Genomic DNA, 21353 nt, shown 5'->3' on the forward strand with positions numbered 1-21353 from the left:
CATTTTATATTCACATTTCAAACAAGATCCTCGATATTACTGAACACAGAGACACAAGACTCTCCTGGATAATATAACAATCCTACAGTTTTATATTTAAGCCATCATTTTCAATTATTTGAACTTTGTTTCTGAGTTGAAAAAGCTGTAAAAAGCCGCTGTACACTACTTACTCAGCACCAGACACAGTTAGCTGTAGACTAGCTGGTGAACATAGTGGAGCATTTAGCAGCTAAAGAGCCAGATATTTCCCTCAGGAGTTGTTAGAGAGTAAAAACAGCTAAATGAGAGTGAATATTGGACTTAGATTCACCAGGTGGACAGAAACACGACTCCACATGAATGATAATGTTGCTCCATAACTGCTGGATGTGGGAATAAGCAACTGTTTGCTAACAAGTTCAACATATCAACTTAAAAGCGGATGATGAGTCTTGTTTCTGCTGCAAAAATCAATATAGCAGGTTTTAACGGTTTCATGTTTAAGAGTTCAACACTCGTTATGTGTTGTTCTTGATGTCAAGTGTACTGAGACATCTCTGCTAGTATGGAGAAAAAGGCTAAACAGTCATTTAAGAGTCAAGTTTGAAAGTGGGACACCTCTACAAACTGAAGCACAAGAGGGAAACGATGCGACATGACCTTTGGGTCTTTTAAACTTCTTAAGGCATCGCTCTCCTTCACTCCATTAAAATAGCCTCTGCAGACCCAGTGGTCTGCAGCTTTGCTCTGCTGTTTGATTTCATTTCTGTGTTTTTCTCCTTTCCTGTCAGCAGCGTCCTTATCGCCGCCCTTCAGCGCTGCAGCCGCACTGCTTCTGCTGCAGTCTGCAGAGTCCATGACAGGACAAAAACACGTCCGACACATTTATTCTACTTTTCAGCCTGCAAGTTATTCACGGGAGGGTATTTGCACGCTCTCAGGATTTGCTTTGTGCGTGAGGAATTAATGATTAGAAACGAAGAGTTCCTGCAGCTGCATTATTAGTCTCAGTGTGAATTTTATTTTAACTTCTCCCACATGATGCGACTGTGTGAGAGTGCTAAAGTCAGATCTTTAAGCTGCAAAACTGAGTGCACCACTGAGAAGGTGTTGTATATTTTATGTCTATTTTCTGTGTGTGTGTGTGTGTGTTGTTGTACCTGCAGCTCTCACTGATCTATATTTTCATTTCTACATCACAAGTAGGGTTATGGGTTAGGCGTTAGAGTTATGGGTTAGGATTTTGGGTTAGGTGTTAGGGTTATGGGTTAGGTGTTAGGGTTATGGGTCAGGGGTTATGGGTCAGGGGTTATGGGTTAGGGTTATGGGTTAGGTGTTAGGGTTATGGGTTAGGGTTATGGGTTAGGTGTTAGGGTTATGGATTAGGGTTATGGGTTAGGGGTTATGGGTTAGATGTTAGGGTTATGGGTTAGGGTTATGGGTTAGGTGTTAGGGTTATGGGTTAGGGTTATGGGTTAGGTGTTAGGGTTATGGGTTAGGGTCATGGGTTAGGTGTTAGGGTTATGGGTTAGGTGTTAGGGTTATGGGTTAGAGTTATGGCTTAGGGTTATGGGTTAGGGGTTAGGGTTAGAAGTCTGTGTGGTGTTTCTTCTAATTGTCTCTGTTGTTCAGTGCAGTCAGTGTTTCTGGACCCTGCTGAAAATTTGCTGCAACAAGCCAATATTGCCACAGTCATAAAAAAACATGACAATGCAGTAATCACAACACACACAGAGACTGTTGTTTGCAGTTTCTCTGACTTATAAAATACTTAAGCTTTTCTTGTCCTGGCTGATACTCCTGTATTTAGACTCTGATGTTCTGGTCTCTGTATACAGTATCTGTCTATTGTCTTGAAACTGACAGCGATGCTAAAAAAGATGAGAGATAAAAGATTTGATAACAGATTTGTTAGCGTTGGAGTCAATCGTATTTTGCCAAACCCGGAGTGACTGAATTTGGCCTGAAATATCTCACAAGTGAAGGAAACACAAGATGCTATTTCTGACAATACAAAATGCTTACATTAGTAAATGAAACAATCACTTTGAGGAGAAACATTTAGATACATTCAAGATATACAGATAATATTCCAGTTAGCAAAAAAAACAAAACAATAAAACTTACAGTCAGAAAGTAAAATTGATGGCTGCAGAGGATTAAATCAAGTTTAGGATTATTAGGGATGTTCTGTCTGTGCTCGGTCACATATTGTGTCTCTATATATGCTGCACATAGAATCTGCTTTCTACTTTCATCTTATTCCCTGAGATTCGGGATTAAAGGATAAGGCTGCTGACATTCTACATCTTATTGTCTACCAATCTGATAAGAAGCCTAAAACCAGTAAGATTGATCCCAACCACAAGTATTGTCTGTAATATATTTCTTATTCCTCTGTTGTTGTCCAGAAACTATTAAAAACACGTCAGTGAGCCACACCGCTGCTCTGGATGACATGTTCCTTCATCACCATGAATACACACATCGTTCTGCTGCCAGAAATACTCACTAGATCACCAAATGTGGATTCATCCGCTGCTGAAAATAGTCCCCAACAAATGCACCACTCATTCCTGTTTGAGTAACATTTACTAAAAACTACAGTACTGAGTTGTTTTAGGAACTGATGAGCACAGACAGAGAAGGGAAGTCAGAAGTATTGAGAGACATGTTGGTTTTGGTCTCATCATGGGATTTGTTTGGCCTGGTTCCAGACTTCTGAACCTAGAGATCCAAATAGATCTAGTGTTGTGCTCTGTGGGGACTGCATTTTGTGCCAAAGTCATAAAAATGCAAGTGTAGATGAGGTTGACTGATGCAGCTGCACAGGTTGTTCACTTAACGGAGAAACGCAGCAGCTCCTCACTTTGAGCTGGATGTTGGGCTGGCGTTAAACATGTTGTACTACTCACCACTAAAAACATCTATAAATAGTTTCTCAGCAATAAAAAAAATCTCAGAGATCCTGGTGATTCTGGAAAGATCGACAGATGACCAGATGTCCAGCATTGGTAGTCAGCATGACTGAGTAGCCTGGAAGTGTTGCTGGGAGGATTGTTATTGTTAGAAAAAATGTTGTTGGGTTTTTTTTCTGTCACTACTATCTAATGAGGAACTACCATCCTATGAGATCTTAATCTTAAAGGGGACATAACATGTTTTTTGTGATTTTCTGTCATTTATATACTGTTATGATGCAGAATGTCTATATTAAACATGGTCAAAGTTCCACAACTTGAGGTAAAGGTAACTAAAAATGGCACCTTCAAGTCAAAAGTCAGGGCTTCAACCTGCTCTGAATGCTTTGTTTGCAAAGTTACCTCTACTTCCTCCTCATGATGACATCAGATTATTTGCAGATGCCAATAAACGGCAGTCCGTTCCGTAGTCGTTGCTGCTAAGGTTGTTGCTAAGGTTTCCCCATGTGTTGTTTGCATTGTCCATGTTTGTATTTTGGATCAGATTTCAGCTCAAACATGTTTGATGTAGAAGTGGATTAAAGAACAATAAAAAATAGTGAAATCCTGCAACTATAGTTTGTTTCTGTAGCCTCTGGAGCCGGAGGAAGCTTCCTGAAGCTGACCAATAAGAACAGAGTGGGCTCATCAGGAGGGCGGGGCCTTCAAGAGACAGGAGCTAAAACAGCCTGTTTCAGACAGAGGCTGAACTGAGGGGCTGCATAAAGGACCAGTAGAAGATAAATAAGAAGTTTTTCACTGGAAATCATGCAAAGATATTCCAGTAGATCCCCAGAATATATATATACACCTGGAAATGTGCAGCATTTGTCCTCTTTAACATGTTTTAAGGGTTAACTGAATGCTGAATTTGACTAATATCTTATTGCCTGGAGTCACTTCTGTGTCCTGATCAAAATACTTTTTTATGATTTTGAAGCTGGTTCTTTATATTTGATGATATATATTCAGTACACATTTCAGATTTGGTCAACAGAAAAAACACTAAAACATCTTTGGAAGCTGCAGTGGTCCGTTTACACCACAGGGTGGCAGCAAACACGGTGAGTATATTTCCACCAGGGGCGGAGTTACACATGTAACCCCACCCTGACATCCAGCTTGTATTGATAAAACTGTTTTACCCTTTGGCAAATCAAATTTCTTAGTCCCTCTTTCATATGTTTTTTCTTTTTGTCTAATTCATATTTGCTCTGTTGGCGTGTGCACAGTTAAGTACAATACTGCAAAGAAAGAGGAGTGCACACAGCCTCTTCATTCATTCAGAGCTCAGCCTGCAGCTGCATCACACTCTGTTACTATTTCTGTCAAACTCCGCTTTAATGCACATTACACACTCAGTACAACACAGAGAGGATGGGCTGGCACACACACATTCAAAACACACACACACACATACACACACCATTAGTGGCAGCATGTGGCTTCTCTAGTGCTCTCTCTCTCTCTCCCTCTCTCTTTCTCTCTCTCTCTCTCTCTCTCTCTCTCTCTCTCTCTCTCTCTCTCTCTCAGACATACACAGAGGCTCGCTCGCCCTCAGTTGGTGGCTGGGTGTGTGTGTGTGTGTTGGACTGAGCGCTCAGATGATGATGAGAGGGAGCTGAGAGAGCAGCGATGTGGAGGAAGAGGAGGACGACAACAAGCGGTGTTTAATCCGGAATAAAACTCCAGTCCAGCTTCTGGTTTCTGGTTCAACACGAAGCTTCCAGATTCCACCTTCAGAGAGGAATCGAGGATTTGATTTTGGGCTTTATTTTTAAGTCGAGATCAATTTCTGTCCTTGAAGACAAAACCTGTGTGTTTCTGGTCTCAGATTTGAACAACAAATCCAGATTGTGGTTTAATAAGAGGACTCTGTGGTTTTACAGACAAAATCTGGATTTTCAGCTTCTGTTCTGCAGATGAAGGAGAAGAAGAACAGTTTCTCTCCTCTTTCTCTGTTTGGAGGCTGAAGCAGCAGAGCAGATGGTGAGCGGCGAGTGTGTGTGTGTGTGTGTGTAAATACTGTATGTACAGTAACATGCATGTGAAAGTGAGAGAGTGTTTGCTTTCATCTGTTCACCTGTATATGTGTGCATGTACACTATATGGCCAGAAGTAAGTGGACACCCTTGTCTACATTAGTGTACTTTTGGTCAGAGTCTGTTTTTTCTTTTTTGGGTCCCTTGGTTCAAATGAAGGGAAATTAATGCTGAAACACACTAAACCTGCAACTAATGATTATTTTCATTATCAATTCAATCAAAACAATGAAAGGATTTGTCTATAATATGTTAGAAAATAGTGACAAATGTTGTTTTGTCCAACCAACAGTCCAAAATTGCTTTAAAATGACCTATTTAATAAATTGATTATCAAAGCAGTTGCTCGTTAATCTTCTTTCAATCAACTAATCGGCTGAGATTTTAGACAATAGTGTGCTTCCACAATATTGTGTCAACAGCTTATGTTTGTCTCTTTCCTGTTTTAACATGACAATGCTCCATAAAGAACCAATCCAACACCTTTGGGCTGAACTGGGACACTAAGTCGGAACCAGGCCTCATCAGCCAACATCAGTGTTGGACCTCACTGATGCTCTTGTGGCTGAATGAGAGGATCCAACATCTGCTGGAAAGAGTGAAACCTTAACAAGTGGAGGCTGTTATAGCAGCAATAACATGTTAAACGACATACGGATGGTTGTCCACATACTTTTGGCCATGTAGTGTACAAGGAGAGAGTGTGTGTGTGTGTATGCTTTTAAAATAGAGACTCTAAAAGCATGTGGGAGTGAGCTTGTGTGTGTGTGTCGGTTGTTTATTTGCTCGTCCTACCTCCACCGTGGATGCTGCAGTGTGTTTGTGCTCTCGGCCTTTTGGACCGAACGCTCGGCTGCCTCGTTCTCAGGCTGTTTGCAGGAAAAGTGCAGCCACAGGGGGGGGGAAAGCCTGCCTGTCAGAGGCCATTAAGCAGCTAGCGGGAAGCCACGTTAAAGCCCAGAAAACTGGAGCGATGCAGTGCAGATGAAGCAGGGAACATCACGTCGGCAGGACTTCAATGACAAAATCCAAACGGCAGAGTTTGAAAATCGAGATAATAGTCCAACACTTTTCCACATAAACACATGGCTGTTTTGCTGCTTTTTATATCACAGTGTCAACCTACATACAGGAACCAGGAGGATGAAAACTTGGTTTGAATCCCTGAACCATCTGGAAAACCATTAAAAATGTTATGAGCTGATTTACGGTCATCCTGATCAGTCACTACAGCAAGAAAAACCTGATTTGATCGAAGAGAGATCCAACAACAAACCAAAGAGTAAAAGAAGTGAAATTAGTTTCCCCATTCACTTCAATAGAAGACGACAGTAACTTCTTCAGCAGCAGCAGCTAGTGGGCATCAGAGGAGCTGCAGATTAAGGTGCTAGCAAAAAAATGCTGGCACATCATGTGATAGTAGCTGTTTGGAAAACGCACAGAGAGAAAACGGGTAGGTAGGTGGTGTTACTGTTCACCACTGAGTTAGTTTAACCCACAGGGGGATTGGTCTGACCCATCAGTCGTATTATTTTCAGCCAACACAGAAGGTGTGGAAGATGTTGTTTGGGACAGTTAACTTAAAGCAGCTATAATCGATATTTTACAACACTGTCTGAGATGTCAGTGTGTAATGTGTTGGTCGTGGCTCGTAGTGATGAACCTACAGAGAATTATCAGTGACTCTGCAGCTCCTCTCAGCTTTACGGAGCTTTATAGTGAGTTTCAGCTCATTGTTTATGTGTCCGGCTGCAACTTTTACTGTTCTGGTTCACTCTCAGGGCTCTCATAGCGTCATTTTCAGAGAAAAAGCTGTAAAAAGCCACTGTACACTACCTGCTCAGCACCAAACGGCAAAGAGACACAGTTAGCTGTAGACTAGCTGGTGAACATAGTGGAGCATTTAGCAGCTAAAGAGCCAGATATTTCCCTCAGGAGTTGGTAGAGAGCAAAAACAGAGTGAATATTGGACTTACATTCACCAGCTGGACAGAAACACAACTCCTAATGAATGATAATGTTGCTCAGTAACTGTTCAACATGTCAACTTAAAAGCTGACGATGTGTCAGTGTTGTATTTGCGTCGTTCCCCTTCTTCTCAATCCTGCCTATAGTGTATCGCCAATATAGACAAACAAAAGAGCATCAGAGTTAGTTAGTTGGACCTCCAATTATGGCCGCCAGAGAGTGCGTCATACTACGATGGTTATCAGATAACACATGAAGCACGTGCTGTACGATGTAATGGTGTTCCTAATATTTTGTCCACATCATTAACATACATGAGGGGGCAAAATATTAGGAACACTTTTCAATATAAAGCTCCAGTACACCAGCACCACCCTCGACCCTACGACCTCAGTAATCAACATAAAGTAGAATTATCACCTTTCTGACAATGTCGACAAAAACTGAAAATGTAAAAGCTTCATAAAAGTAGAATTTATGGCAGAACTGTTGTATTGGACTGCACAGGTGTTGCTAATAAAGTGGCTGGCGAGTGTATTTACTACTACTGGTCTTGTTAAAAATCCTTTGAATGAAATCTCCAACAAAACAGCAGATGTGTGATGATGACACGACAGTAAAAACAGAAAAAAAAAAAGAGTGAGCAGGTTGGTGATGGCTGGGAGGGGAGGGCCACTCTGGGACCAGTTGTTCCAACACCATCTGGACTCCAGAACAGACGTCTGTCCTGCTCAGGGATTGAAATCACAGTTTTTAATCTGTGACCCGTCACTACTATGTGGGCGGCATTTAATCTGGCTGATGGTGCTTTTGACAAGCCGATTGGTCCCAAAACATCCATAAAAGTAACTTCTAAAGGTACTGAAGAAATTACTCCCTTCACTTTGGACAACTGGAAGTGTGCTACAAAATCAGGTGTTCTCTTGGAGAAGGAGACGTGGAGCAACATAAAATCTGCGTTGGAAGTCACTACACTAATTTGATTATTTTAAATAGAATCTGGGGAACAGAAAATGAAGAGCTTTAATCAAGGTGATGCGCTTTAAGGAGGAATCTTTGTGTGATTGGTAGAGCTTTTAAAACTGGAACAAGCCTCTCCTGGCTGCATCTAAGCGGAAGTTCACAGGTGTCATTCGGAAAACTTTGTGTCTGTAGTATGAGATAAAGTATAAAAGTAGCAGCAACACGAAGATCTTTTTTCCCTTTTTATGGTTCTGAGCCCGCCTCTTGACAGAAAGTTGGATCACCAAAGTTATTACAATTCATCCTGCGGGGGACATGAATATCACAATCCATCTGATGTTTTGGTGGCACAAGAAGAAAAGTCAGGTGATCACCGAAGTCAGTACGATGCATCTGGCAACCATGATGATCTTGGTGCTAATCCATCCAGCAGATGTTGAGATATGTCACAGAATAAATGGAAACCTGCTAGATATAAATGTCAGGGCCAAACCTATAGTTGGTTCACTCCGGTCTGGTTCAGTTACTGTTCATACAGGGAAAAATCCAAGTGAACTCAAATGTCTCTGTAAGTTATTAGGATTCATGAGTGTAAAAACTTTTATGGAGATCCATCAAATGGTTGCTGAGACATTTCACTCTCAACCAAAGTGAACCGAACGACCGACAAAGACTCGTCGCTAGCATAACTAGAAAAGGTTTTAAGGAAAAACGTTTTTATATTTCTATTTATGAGGAATTGAAAAAAACGTTGGTATCAGTACTGAAAGTCAGGTACGGTATCAACATTTTTTAAACCAAACCTAGTGAGTAGGCTGGTAACCAATCAATCACTATCATCTAAGTTTAGGGCTTGCACTTAACGATTACTGTCATTAATGATTTATCTGCCAATTTTTTGTCTATAAAATGTCAGAAAACAGTGAAAATGCCTGTTATAATTTCCCAGAGTCAAAAGTTACATCTTTAAATGTCTTATTTTGTCTGAACAACAGCCCAAAACCCAAAGTTATTCAGTTTACTGTCATCTATGACTAAGAAAAGCATTAAATCATCACATCTGAGATGCTAAAACCAGCAAATTCTTGACATATTTGCTTAAAGAAATGACTAAAACAATTATCCGATTATCAAAATAGTTGCCGATGAATTTTCTGTCAATCAACTAATCATTACTTAAGTTACATCTTATAAGTTACTCAAGATAAGAGCGCCACTTACATCCTAAAATAAAACAAATACAATCTATATAAAAGACATCCGTCAAAGACCGTTCTTGGCCTTGAAAGGTTGGTAGACTGTACTTTACAGATAAACCTGGCGGGTAAAGTTTGAGTTTAGGTGGATCTGACGTCTTCGACCTCCATCCGGCAGCCTTGGCGCTCGCGGTGTTCTTAAAAGTCACCAATCCAAAGAAAGAGACGCCGAGCGGGGCACAGAGAGAGGAGGGGAAGCTCCAAGAGACGACCGAATGAGAAGAGAGATGGTGGATCGCGGGAAAGCAGCCCAGAGCGACTTCAGTTCTTGATGAACGGAAGATGACATACCAGCCCCCCTCTACGTTTGATTTTGTTTTTGGTCCTTGGCTTGCGGCTGTATGTGTGTGTGTAAGTAACAGTGAGATGGTGTACATTAATCCCAAAGTAAAACTCTCTAGGATGAAGACATCACTGGACTCTGTGTTTATTATTCGTCTGAAGGATTTATGTAAAGCGAGATCATGTTCGTCTGTAAATCCTTCTTGTGACATGATTCTCAACGTCCATCTGTTGTTACAACCATCTGATACAGTGAGGGGTCAGAGGTCGTCTTCTCTATAAGACACTCTGGGGTCTAATAACGACCCCGCTCATCCTCTTACGAACTGCTGTAGTAGATCTAATATGACTGACAGCTGTCCCTCATCTCACTTCTTCTTCTTCTTTTATTTTCTTTCACAGCCTGTTAGTTAATGCTGCACCTATATACTTATAGGACAAGGAAGATTAGTGTCCATGCTTTCGTAAATGACCCACCTGGAGCTGATCAAACTCTTCTTCCATTAGTAAAACTCTCAATTATCCAAAACAATGGTGGTCGGAGGTTTAAACATAAATAATATAAATATGGCTCCTACGGCACTGTAGGCACTCGTTACAAAGACGTTGAGGTAACTAAGATAAAACCAGGTGAAAATTGTCTCAGTGACATTTAAATTAGTACATTTCAATGCAAAGCTGGTCCTGGCTACACACTGAAATATAGTCATCAGAATCTGTTGGGACAATGATTGTATGTACGCCAAAAATCTAACAGTTAAATGCACAAGTGAGAGCTAAACTTCTGCAAAAAAAACTCCCCAAAAAACAAAAATGATTCTGCATACCACCCAAATCTTACAACTCAGCTTGCAGCAGCAGCTCACTGTGGATCAAGCAATCAAACAAACTGAAAGCATTTTCGAGCCCCTTTGTGCAAAGTCGATGCAAACTGCAGTCTCAAACTAACCCCCGATCTCCTCCATAAGAGGTTTTGCGGTATTATAATATCACGCTGCTTCGCCCTCGGTTGCTTCGACAGGACGAAGAGGTCACGTCCCTAAACTTTGTCATATTAAGCTTTTAAGCAAATGACCAATGCTGTGGTGAGAGCAGTCTAAACCTCCAGATACCCTGAGCATCACATCAGCACTTATGCTCTATACATATGTAGAGGATTTGCTTGTGAATATCATCCAGGAACAAAGGCTCTGACGTAAACTGACGTCAAATATTCTTTGGGAGTCACGTTGGTGTCCCTCCATATGTCCTCCCAGTGTCTCACTCCTCTACCTGCATTGTAATTCCTCTTGTTCTGTAATGTCAGTTGTGGCCTGAAGGCACCTTACTGCCTCACGCACTCTGCAGCAGAGTGACTGGCATCTTTGTGCCAACTTAACAAAAGAAACACCTGCAACAAAAGAAGGACCTTGAGGCAGCGTTTTTCTGGCTCTTTATAGCAGCTATAGACAGATGATGGAGTGACAGCACTTTTCTTTTCCTCTGCGGCTTTATCTCTCGTGCACACTTCCCCCCCCCCCCGCCGTGTATCTGAGCGCCCAAAACTGCCACATATCAAGAAAGGGAAAAGTGAGCAAATTAAAAAAAGGAACTAATCATCAAAAACAAACAAATCCTTGATTGTATAAGTGAAACAATGCTGACACTGAGCTGTATCTGCGGCGTACAGGAATTGCGAGGGGGCGTTAAGAAGACAGAAGTTGGCATTGACTTTTTCTCCTGTTTTTGGTGATGTTGGATGAAAACACAGAGGATTATTTCACTTCATCACGAAGCTCCTTGTGTGTTCTCTCTGAGCAAGAAAGAATGAAAAGGATTGAGGACAAGTGAAATGCTGTGAATTAAAGCACAACTCCGGCCTGTAATGCCAATATACTGTAGACCAGCTCTGCTAGAGACTAAGCTGTTGATGTTTTTTTAATCTACGTACTCCACTTAATCTTGCATATTGCGAGTTGCACTCTTTGTGGTGGTTGAGAGGTTTGAGAAACAGGCTTGTGACATGAAAATCAGCAGTCTGAATCTTTGGACCAGCTGGAAAGTGCAAAGCACGGAGGGTGAACGAGTAAATCTCTCATCTCCTACCAACAAGATGAGTGAAAGTAACAACACACAGAGCTGAAAGAGAGCAAAGTAAATCTAAACAAAGCTCACAAAGGATTATCGTTTACAGTAGAGCAGTGAAGTGGGATGAATTATTTCAGTCATGCAGGAATCAAGAATGAAACTCCAGTGCATTTTCTCACGTCTCATAGACAGTGTTAGGTGACTGACAGTTGGAGCTCTTCAAGGTTGAGAGGAAATGAAACTGCTGGTTGACTTATCATAAACAAACTGTTAGGAAATATCTGTTTTTTTTAAATAAAAACTCAAAAGGTACAAGCTTGTGAACATAAAAACTGCCACCATTTCAGTAAGAAACATCCAATCACAGAGCTTAAAGGGGACCTATTATGGTTTTCCTTGTTTTCAAACATATATATATATTGTTAAAATGTCGGATGTTCATGTTAAATGTGGCCAAAGTGTCAAATAATGAGGTATGTAGAAGTAATCCCTGGGAACTTCAGAGCGTCAGACTGCTCTGAACGCTTGGTTTCCAATGTTATTTTCCTACTTTCAGCCCGAGCCGACGTCGATTTGTGAGGATTCCTTTATATGGTCGTTTGCTCCAAGCATAGCACGCCACTTCACTGCTCCGCTCCGCTAACATTATGGTGTTTTTCCATTGTTTTGGGGGTTGTCACATTGACCATGACTCCATTACACATCACGGCAAAGTAAAATAAGTTGTTTACTTGTTAAAGCTGTGCTGGTCATCTGCAGCTCTTCATCAATCATCATCACTGTGGCTGTTTCTGCTTGTACTATTCCTCCCTGCATTATTTCTAACTTATCTGCTCAAACAGCTCCAAATATCTCCATACCTTGTTGTGTCGACCGGTTTTTAGCGCCATTAACGAAGCTCATTGAGGAACATGTATCATTTACTGTAAATTCTTCACAATAAAAGTCATTTAAAAGCTTTTAATATGAAGCAACAAAAGCAGGAAATGTTGGGTTTTCATCAGCAGTAACTTAACACGACTCCGATATGGCTGCCCCTTGGTAGGCTTCTGAAAAGCTGGCCAATCAGAACAGAGTGGGCTCATCGGGGAGGGGGGGCCTTAAAGAGACAGGAGCTAAAACTGCCTGAGAGACAGAGGCTGAACGGAAGAGTTGCATAAATGGCCAGTATAAGATAAATAAGGAGTTACTAGAATAAAAATGTAGAGCTGAAAATGAGCATAATAGGTCCCCTTTAAAATGTCGTCTGGCAAGCAATTTTGTTTGAGTGTGAAATGTTGCAATTGATTTATCTGCACAAATCAAGATTATTTTACAGCTGTAAAATGCCATGCTCGATACATATCTTGATCAAATTTAAGGGATCTTTTTTAAAAATGTATCAATGGCCAACATATACTTATGTTTGTTTGTTTTTTTTTTATCTCTGTTACTTTTACTTTGTATTTCTATGTTGAGAGACACAGAGATTATCATTAAAAGAAATCTTTAAAATGTCAAGTGGCAGTCGGGAAAAATAACTCAACAACCAGCTGTGCTTTTCCACAACATGACCCCAAATAACATCTCCTTTCTTTCTGTCTTTTCTGTTTTTCAGGAAGCTCTCCACAGCTGGACATTAGTGTGAACCGGCAGAGAGCGAGGACAGCTGGATGCCAGCCTGAAGCTGCAGCAGTGTTGATGTGACAGACATGAAGAACCTGGACCAGTATGGACGAAATCACCTGGAGAGTCTGTGTGAGTCTGGACGGATGCTTCATCCTTCATCTTTCTCATACAGACAGAAATAGATCATTATTCCATCTGCAGTCCAAAAAATGTTGATCTGCTTCCATAGTCTCCACAGGTGTTTAAGAAGCAGACAGTAACCTGTTTTTCTTCCTTATTTCCGTTTTCCACTTGGTGTTGCAGTGTTGTTCTGACTTCTTTCTCTCAAAGCTCAATGAAATTTGTAGAAAAATCTCAGGAAGATGTAAGTCAAAACACTGGAGTTTGATTCAACACAACTGAACCGTTTGAATAAAGAGGTTTATGAAAAGAGCAGGTCTGTGTGCTGTCCTCCTACTCCAAGAAAAATTGGATACAAAGAATCATCAGGAAACAAGATTTATTGAAAATTTGAGGTAGCAATTTAACCATGTCTTCAAAATGGGACACTTCCATTAACAGCACATTTGGTTGGTTGCTGTCTGGGTACAGACGAGTTATTAGCTCTGTATCTTGCTGACTTTTAAGCTTGAGTTGCTGATGAGTCAGACGTCTGGTTACATAAGACAAAAATCTCCAGACTTCAATTAAAAGCCAAATTCAGGCAACAGACGGAAGCCGGTTTGAGTCCACAGATGAAAAAGTGCAGTGATAGATTAATTCATTAAAGCATTAAGCATTAAAAACAAGGAGGTATTGAGTTTTGGAAGTTTTAAGGACGCAAATTAAATGCTTGTTAAATGTTTCTCGTGTCTTCCAGTCTGTGCAGCCCTGTCCAGTCTGTTGTTGGTTCTACTGGGACTGCTGGGCTCGGTCCACGGCTGTCCCGGTGGATGCACCTGCTATGGTAATACCACTGACTGCTCTGCTGTCGGCCTCCTCTCTCTGACACCGGTCCTGGCACTGCTGGACCAGGACTCCCTGATCCTCCGCCTACCCCAGAACAACCTCTCCTCGCTGGGCACAGTGGAGCTGTCCAATCTCAGCAGCCTGGAGCTCCTGGATCTTTCCCAGAACCACTTTTCCACCCTGCAGCCTGGAGCGTTCTCAGGACTGAGCGGCCTGCGCTGGCTCAACCTCTCCACCAACTACCTCGGGGCGCGCCTGGCCCCCTCTGACCCCAACAACAGCTCAGAGGCTGCCCAGGGCTTGAATGGAAGTCAAGGGAGCACTGGCCTGAGCAAGGAGGTTTTCAAGGGGTTGAGGCGGCTGCGAGGGCTTGACCTGTCCTCCAATGGCCTACTGTGGCTGCCTAAGGGACTGCTGGATGGGCTTCACAGACTCGTCTGGCTGTCCCTGGCCAGCAACCAGCTCACAGCTCTGGACAGAGTCACCTTCGAGCCCCTGGTGGGGCTACAGCAGCTCCAGCTGGCGGGAAACCCCTGGGAGTGCGACTGCAAGCTGAGGGACTTCAAGCACTGGATGGAGTGGTTGATTTACAGGGGTGAGCGAGGCTGTTAGCCTGCCTCTTCAAATCTCAAGTACTCTGAAGTTGATAGTTTTGGCAGCCGGCTTACAGTGTAAGATCGTACTAGAGCAAATCACTTTGTATTTCCAGTCTGTACTTCAAAAGCTGCCTAATCGAAGCAATTAATCTCTGCTCTGCAGGATGGATGTATGCTGAGCACAGACATCTAAGAATATAATGACCTCTATCTCTCTCAATCCTCCCCTTTCTTCCCTGTTTCTTTCTTCCTCGTATCCTCCACTTCATCTTCACCCTCCCTGTTCTTTTTCCCCCTCTCTTTTATTGTTTCCCCTCTCCCCGTCTGTTTTATAGATGGGCAGGTAGATGCGATGCAGTGCAGTCTCCCGGGGGATTTGAAGGGCAGGGACATCCGCAGCGTGCCGGCAGAGATGTTCAACTACTGCCTGCAGAGCCCGACCAAGGAGGGCTCGTCAGGTTACGCCACCCGGCCTCCCTGCCCACCCGGCCGGGTCAGCAGCAATGAGGAATGTGTTCGCCAGCGCTACCGGCCCATCAGCGTTCGCCGGGCACACGGCACGCAAATTGTTGCGGGCGTAGTTTGCGGCACAGTGTGTGTCATGATGGTGGTTGCGGCGACTTACGGCTGCGTCTACGCCTCGCTGATGGCGCGTTACCAGAGGGAGATGAAGAGCCGCGGCCAGCCTCTGATGGCCGAGTCCGGAGCCGACACTGACCTGGAGGACGGGCAATCCCCGACCTCGCCAGAGGAGACGCCGCCTAAAGAGGCCTGTGGCATTGTCCACGGGTATCGAATCAGCAGCTTCTGACCCGCCGCTGATTTTAGATCCTTCCAGAGCGTTCTGGCTGCTTCTGCTCTCCTCCACTCTCATCATTGATGAAAGAATGCCTGGGGAAACCCTGCAGCTCTGTGATTGTGCAGGAAATCTCTGGGCGGGGACTGATTGTACATCTAATGGACTGGACTTAATTCAGTGAAAGTCGAATGCTGCAGCACTTCTTTTAATGTATGGATGCTCTGTGAATTGTTATTCCCTGCGCTGCATCTCTCAGCCAGCTTTTAAACTCCTCTGAAGCTGCTGTTTCGCACTTCTGCACCTTGACTTCCCTTCATATGTGTTTTCATTTCTTCTTTAGTAATATGAGTCTATGTTTCTGTTCAAGCTGTCTGTCTTTGTATCTGAGCCCAACAAGCACAAGCTCCAAAAGTTCAAATGTCTGTGAATCTGTGAAATGTGACACTTCTCCTGATGTTTGCTGCACAAAATGTATTTTCTCTTGACCAGTGACTTGTATTTTTGTTACCTTTAATATTCCCACTTAAGAAGAATTAAGTCTTTGTTCCTCTGTTAGGTGGATGCCCTGTTGAATTCTCTCCAAATAGCACTCTTTAAGTTATAAGAGAGTCCTACTGCAGTCAGGGAAATGCTGCTTTAAGCTTCATCACTGAGGTAAACTGCATTCAAACAAATACTAGAGCTGTACCGCCACCTACAGGGCAAGCTTTGACCTACAACAGCTTCCAATCCAGCACAAACTCTCAAGCTCAATGGCAAACAGTTAAGAGAACAACTATAGTCCCAACATAGCAAAGTAGAAACTGAACAACAATGTTGCTGCTATAAATGCAGATGTGAGGCTATTGGTCAACATGTAGTGTAACCTCCAAATGTGTGTTTTAATTTATTTTGTCCACATTTTCTGTGAGGAGCACATGAAAAATGGTCTCAAATTTGAGGACTGTTAATCATGCCTAAAATAATAAACTCTATATTTATCTAAACTGTATTTTTTTCTTATCTTCACCAAAATCTGACAACCAGCCACACAAAAAAGAAAGTTCATATGATCCTAAATTCAGACTTTTTCACTAAATCTAAACCGGATGATACAACAGCAGCTGGGAAATCAATAAAACATGGATCAAACCAATAAAAAAGCAGACAAGGTGTCCACACTTGGGATGAAATGGCGAATGTTTTGGGATTGAGACAAAACAATATTTTATTCCTTGGTGTTGAACCATACTGATGAAATTCATCAACTCCCTGATGAACTCTATGATCATCACAGTCTCACACTAAGACTATAGACTGTAAAACAATATGGACGTCGTCATGGTGACATCACCCATTGGTTTGTGGACTGCCATTTTTAAGCTTTGGGTTTGGAGATTTGACGGTTGTCATCATGGGATTTGACCATCGCCATCTTTGATTTTTTTGAGGCAGAAGTCACCATAGTTGGACGAGAGGGTGGAGCTGACTCTAGCGCTAGCTGCTAGCTTGGTTAGCATGGTGAATTTACAGTCTATAGTTAAAGGTAGAATTGTGAAATTTACTTGTATTAATAGTTTTTTATTGCCAATGAGTCAACAGGTAGTAATGTAACCTAAAAAATTAGACCTTCCCCGACTTTCTCTGTTGTCTGTAACAAACTGTGGACTGATTTCTATGTGGAGGATCTGCGCCGGATTTTCTGCAGAAGTCCAACGGAAGTGACGTTTTTGCGCGCTCCTGAGTGCTTTGCCTCTCTCCAGCTAACGTCAACAAATGATTGACATAACGACACAAAAAAAATGGTGCTATCTGACTAAAAACACCTTGCAGATATTTTGGTCACTTTTTTAGGTGACCAAAATGTTACAATTAACTTTCATGAACTGAAAACATGCTGTAAAATAGCAGCAGCTACGCCTTTACTCTGTGAATCTGGGGTTACGTCATGACTACGTTACGTAATCAATGCTAGCAACTTGTCAATCACAAGGTAGCCACACCCTAAAGCAAGCTTTATTGTCTATTTTACTCCAAATGGGACCGTAATTTACAAAATGAACATCATGCTGTATTGGAGAAGACTTGAAACTTCACTTTTCAGACTGGGAGCTACCGGAGCTACCCACTTAACTAAGACTCAGTGAAGAATATCACTCTATATCATCAATACACTCTAACCTTGGGAGTTATATTAGCAAATAAGATTATTAAAATATGAAAAAAGTAACCTCTACTGTGCGTTATTATGGGGATGGAGAATTGGATGCTTTTAAAATCACGTTAAAGCGACTATAACTAACTTTTTCTGTCCACTAGAAGGTAAGTGAGACTCCAAAACAAACTCAGCATCAGCCACTTCTCACCCCTCCTGTCCTGTTTCCTGAGCCCCTCCTAACTACAGACGCCTGGATACAACACAACATCACAACATACAACTTCTCAGAGACAAAGAGGAGCTGGAAGACAGCGAGGTGGAGCTGGCAGAGGGAGAGGAAGGAGAGGCAGACAACACCACATCGCCCTCTAGTTTCCTTTAATGCTCTCCATTTCCCAAATGCCAAACCCGTTTATCCTTGTTTCAGTTCTTTCTCCGCCACTGCTCTCTTTTTGCACAGGAACATCGTCTTTTCAGTTTAATCAGTATTGTTTGGGATTCGGTCTAGTGGCTGAAGGATCATCCATCACCAGCGGAACAGTCTGTCTGGCCGCCGTTTAAATCACGCCACTTTATAACCTCTGTTAGATTGCGGGCAGAGTTACGCACCGTACTTTGACAACAGCGGGCACACAGGGCCAGAATAACAACAGAGCGGCTGCAGGCAGCACAGTGTGGCTGAGAGTGATAGTACTGCTCATTATACATATCAGATGTTCATTTGATCATAAGTAAATGTCTAAAATCTTAATTTATACACATTTAAAGTTGTCTGATACCTGAAAAACCCTTTTTATTTAATGACAAATCTTTTTTTCTTGTTTAAAGGATGTTTTTTGTCAATTTAGAAAGATAACACTGTATAACATGTACAATATCTGGTCTTTTACCACGAGTTGATCAAAAATGTGACCAATTAAGGAAACAGTGCAGAACAAAATCAATAAGCAAAATCAATAAAAACTCACAACATATCTCAGATGTCCTACAGATGAGGTGAAAATCACAGCTTTTCTGCTTTTTTAAGATAAGGAGAGTTTGAAACTCACCTCCAGCCATGGCGGTCCTTCCTTCAGATGACACCGTCACCGCTGTCGTCGCCATGACGTACTTCACTCCTGTTGACAGAGAATTTACTTTACTATAGACGAGCTGATTAGAGATACATTTAATGATGATGATAATAATCTTCCCACAAAAAATATACTAATAGAAATAATAAATGAGGGCTAAGGAGATGGTCGGAGACGGACCTTTGTCGTTGACGGGGTAGTAGTAGAAGCTTCCAGGAGTATTCTCCACAGCCAGGCGGTACCACAGCGGGAAGTGATCGATGGTGAACAGGTTGTCTTTATCAGCTGGAGACAGGAACCTCCTGTTGAGTTTAGGTTCAACATCAGACAACATTTTCCTTTGAAGACGTGTCAACCTTTGTTTAATGTGCTGAAAGAGCACCAAACTACTGAAATGTGACTTCAGCGATTTTCCCCCCTCAGTGTGGGCTTCCAGGTGTTTGGAGCTACAGCTGGCTGGAAGGTCTGTTCAGCAGACTGTAGTTTTAGCCTCAACATGGTCAAAAATATCAAAACCAGCTCAGTATAGTTTAAAATGCATCTTTTGACAGCAGCCGTGTTGGAAATCAGATTAAGGAACTTTCTGACCTGCCAGTTAACTGAAAACTGTTAAAACAAGACAATCATTCTGGCAGAAATAAGGCTCCATTTTTAAAATTTACAATCTGGGGTTAAAAATCTGTCTTAAAAGGACAGGTTCACTATTTTTCAAGTGTGTCCTAAACCAACAGTCAGGTGTCCATATGAGCAGTGAAAGAGGTTTTCCTCACTGTAATCATTCCTCCTGTTCATACTGGATATTAAAAGATCCTTCAAATGTGCTTTCAATGGAAGTGATGGAGGCCAAAATCCACAGTGTGTCCACACAGTCATTTAAAAGTTGATGTGAAGCTTATATTCAGCTTCAGCAGTCTGAGTTAGTCATATCAAGTGGATATCTGACACATTTACAGTCTTTTTAGCATCAAATTCCCTCTTTGTGTTTCCTCGGACAGTGTTTCCCTGTTGAGCTGCAGGTGGAAGTATAGTAACAAAAAGAGAGACTTTAACTTGAAAAGTGTGAATCCGTCCTTTAATCCGTACAGCGTCTGCCCAGCTGTGAGTGAACATTACTTACTTTGCCACTCTGGTTTCCACTCCTGCGTATCTCATGATCCTCATCAGGCCGGCACGAGTACCGAGGAAGGCCGTCTCAATCCCCGGCTCCACCCTGTGTGACACACACACACACACACACACACACACACACACACACACACACACACACACGGTGAAAGGTGATTTGCAGCTTTATAACAGAAATAATTACCATATATAAATCAGTGATTTTGCAAAATAAAAATATCTAAGCCAAAAAACATATTTTCCACTTTATGTCTACTGTTATCTAGCCAAGCAGATAATTGTGTATTTATTTGTCCAGGTTTTTTGGATCTCTTACGTCTCTGCTGCCATATCATAAAGATGAACTGAATTTAGTTTATCGTCCTCAAACCGCTGAATATTGAAAATCTTTGTATCTTTAATAGAAAATATCTCCCATTTGTTTTCTGGGTCAAACATAAGTGTGAGTGTGTCTCCTGTCTCACCTGTCGTTGAGCATCAGGGCGTTCCAGTAGGCTTCCAGCGGAGCCGTTACCACGGCGTCAAACAGCGTCTGCTGCAGCAACAACTCGTCACCTAGGTAACGGAAAGGCTTGGTCAAATGAAGGTCAACCACACACTGATCACTTTTAAATCAGACCCTCTCAAATGTTGCCAGGTCCAAGACTCTGAGATGCAAATAACAGCAGGAAAGAGACGACGTCAAACGCCTTTCATCAGGAAATTTAAGACTTTTTAATACGTTTTTTTTGTTGGAACTAAATTCAAAAACGTACACTCGAGGTCGGGTTCTTTCCCCAGCAGGTAGCGGATGGCGGCCTGCAGCTGAGAGTACTTTCGGTGAGCGGGGTCGATGTCTGTCTCACAGTAAGTCCTGAAGAAAAGAGGTTTATTAAAAAGGTTTATTAAAAACTGATTTTAGAGATTTAAAATTGTGCAATTCCTGAATCTCACTTTATTCACATGGCTCTCATCTTCTTCCATTCTACCGCCTGGACTCCCATCACACATATATGATTTATGTAATTAAGCTTTGTAGATAACAGACCGATATTATAATATTATTTGTCATTTGCTGATCTATTGGACTCATTCATTTGTGTCTTCTGCACAAATAAACAGATTAAAGGTCAAATTGCTGCATCCTGAATAAATCTAAACGTCTTAAATATCAGTTCACGTTTCATAATGATGTGTTCTGGTTTCAGACGTACCACTCGGAGGCGATGAAGAGGTCTGGGGAGGTGAGATCATGCAGCCCTGCAGAGAAAAGCAAAAAACACAATGAAGTCTGTTCAAATTGAAAACATATAAGATTAAGAGTAAAAAGCCGTTTACAGCCGTCAGGTCAGGTGTATGAAGTTCTTTTACTTCTGTCAATCAACAGCAGTGTTTCCACCAGAGGAACCAGGGTCTAAATGTAGTTCCAGGGAGATTGTTTTACTCCCCAAAAAAGTCCCTGCTCGGAGGGGCAGGTGGGGTTTGCAGGGATGATCATCACTGATTGGTGTAGTTGTAATAGGTGTACCGCTTATTCATAAACCAAGGAAGTGCACTAGTATCGATTT

At 42.0% G+C, this 21353-nt stretch overlaps 2 protein-coding genes across 2 annotated transcripts in view; one reads left to right on the forward strand and one right to left on the reverse strand.

Annotated features, from left to right (window-relative positions):
• LOC121897034 (voltage-dependent calcium channel subunit alpha-2/delta-4-like) overlaps positions 1-21353 on the reverse strand; it is an 85217-nt gene that overhangs the window by 24548 nt on the left and 39316 nt on the right. Inside the window, exons 22-27 of the mRNA XM_042411276.1 lie at positions 21000-21045; positions 20562-20659; positions 20271-20361; positions 19799-19891; positions 18862-18983; positions 18658-18726 (exon numbers count right to left, since the gene is read on the reverse strand). Of these exons, the coding sequence (XP_042267210.1) occupies positions 18658-18726; positions 18862-18983; positions 19799-19891; positions 20271-20361; positions 20562-20659; positions 21000-21045 (519 nt within the window). The remainder of the gene's footprint in view (positions 1-18657; positions 18727-18861; positions 18984-19798; positions 19892-20270; positions 20362-20561; positions 20660-20999; positions 21046-21353) is intronic.
• Positions 13194-15483, forward strand: LOC121897033 (leucine-rich repeat and transmembrane domain-containing protein 2-like). Its single transcript, XM_042411275.1, has 3 exons — positions 13194-13257; positions 13988-14671; positions 15008-15483. The coding sequence occupies exons 1-3, from the start codon at positions 13212-13214 to the stop codon at positions 15481-15483; spliced, it is 1206 nt and encodes a 401-aa protein (XP_042267209.1). The 5' UTR covers positions 13194-13211.

Source organism: Thunnus maccoyii, chromosome 5 (genome assembly GCF_910596095.1).
Source record: "Thunnus maccoyii chromosome 5, fThuMac1.1, whole genome shotgun sequence".
Classification (NCBI taxonomy): domain Eukaryota; kingdom Metazoa; phylum Chordata; class Actinopteri; order Scombriformes; family Scombridae; genus Thunnus; species Thunnus maccoyii.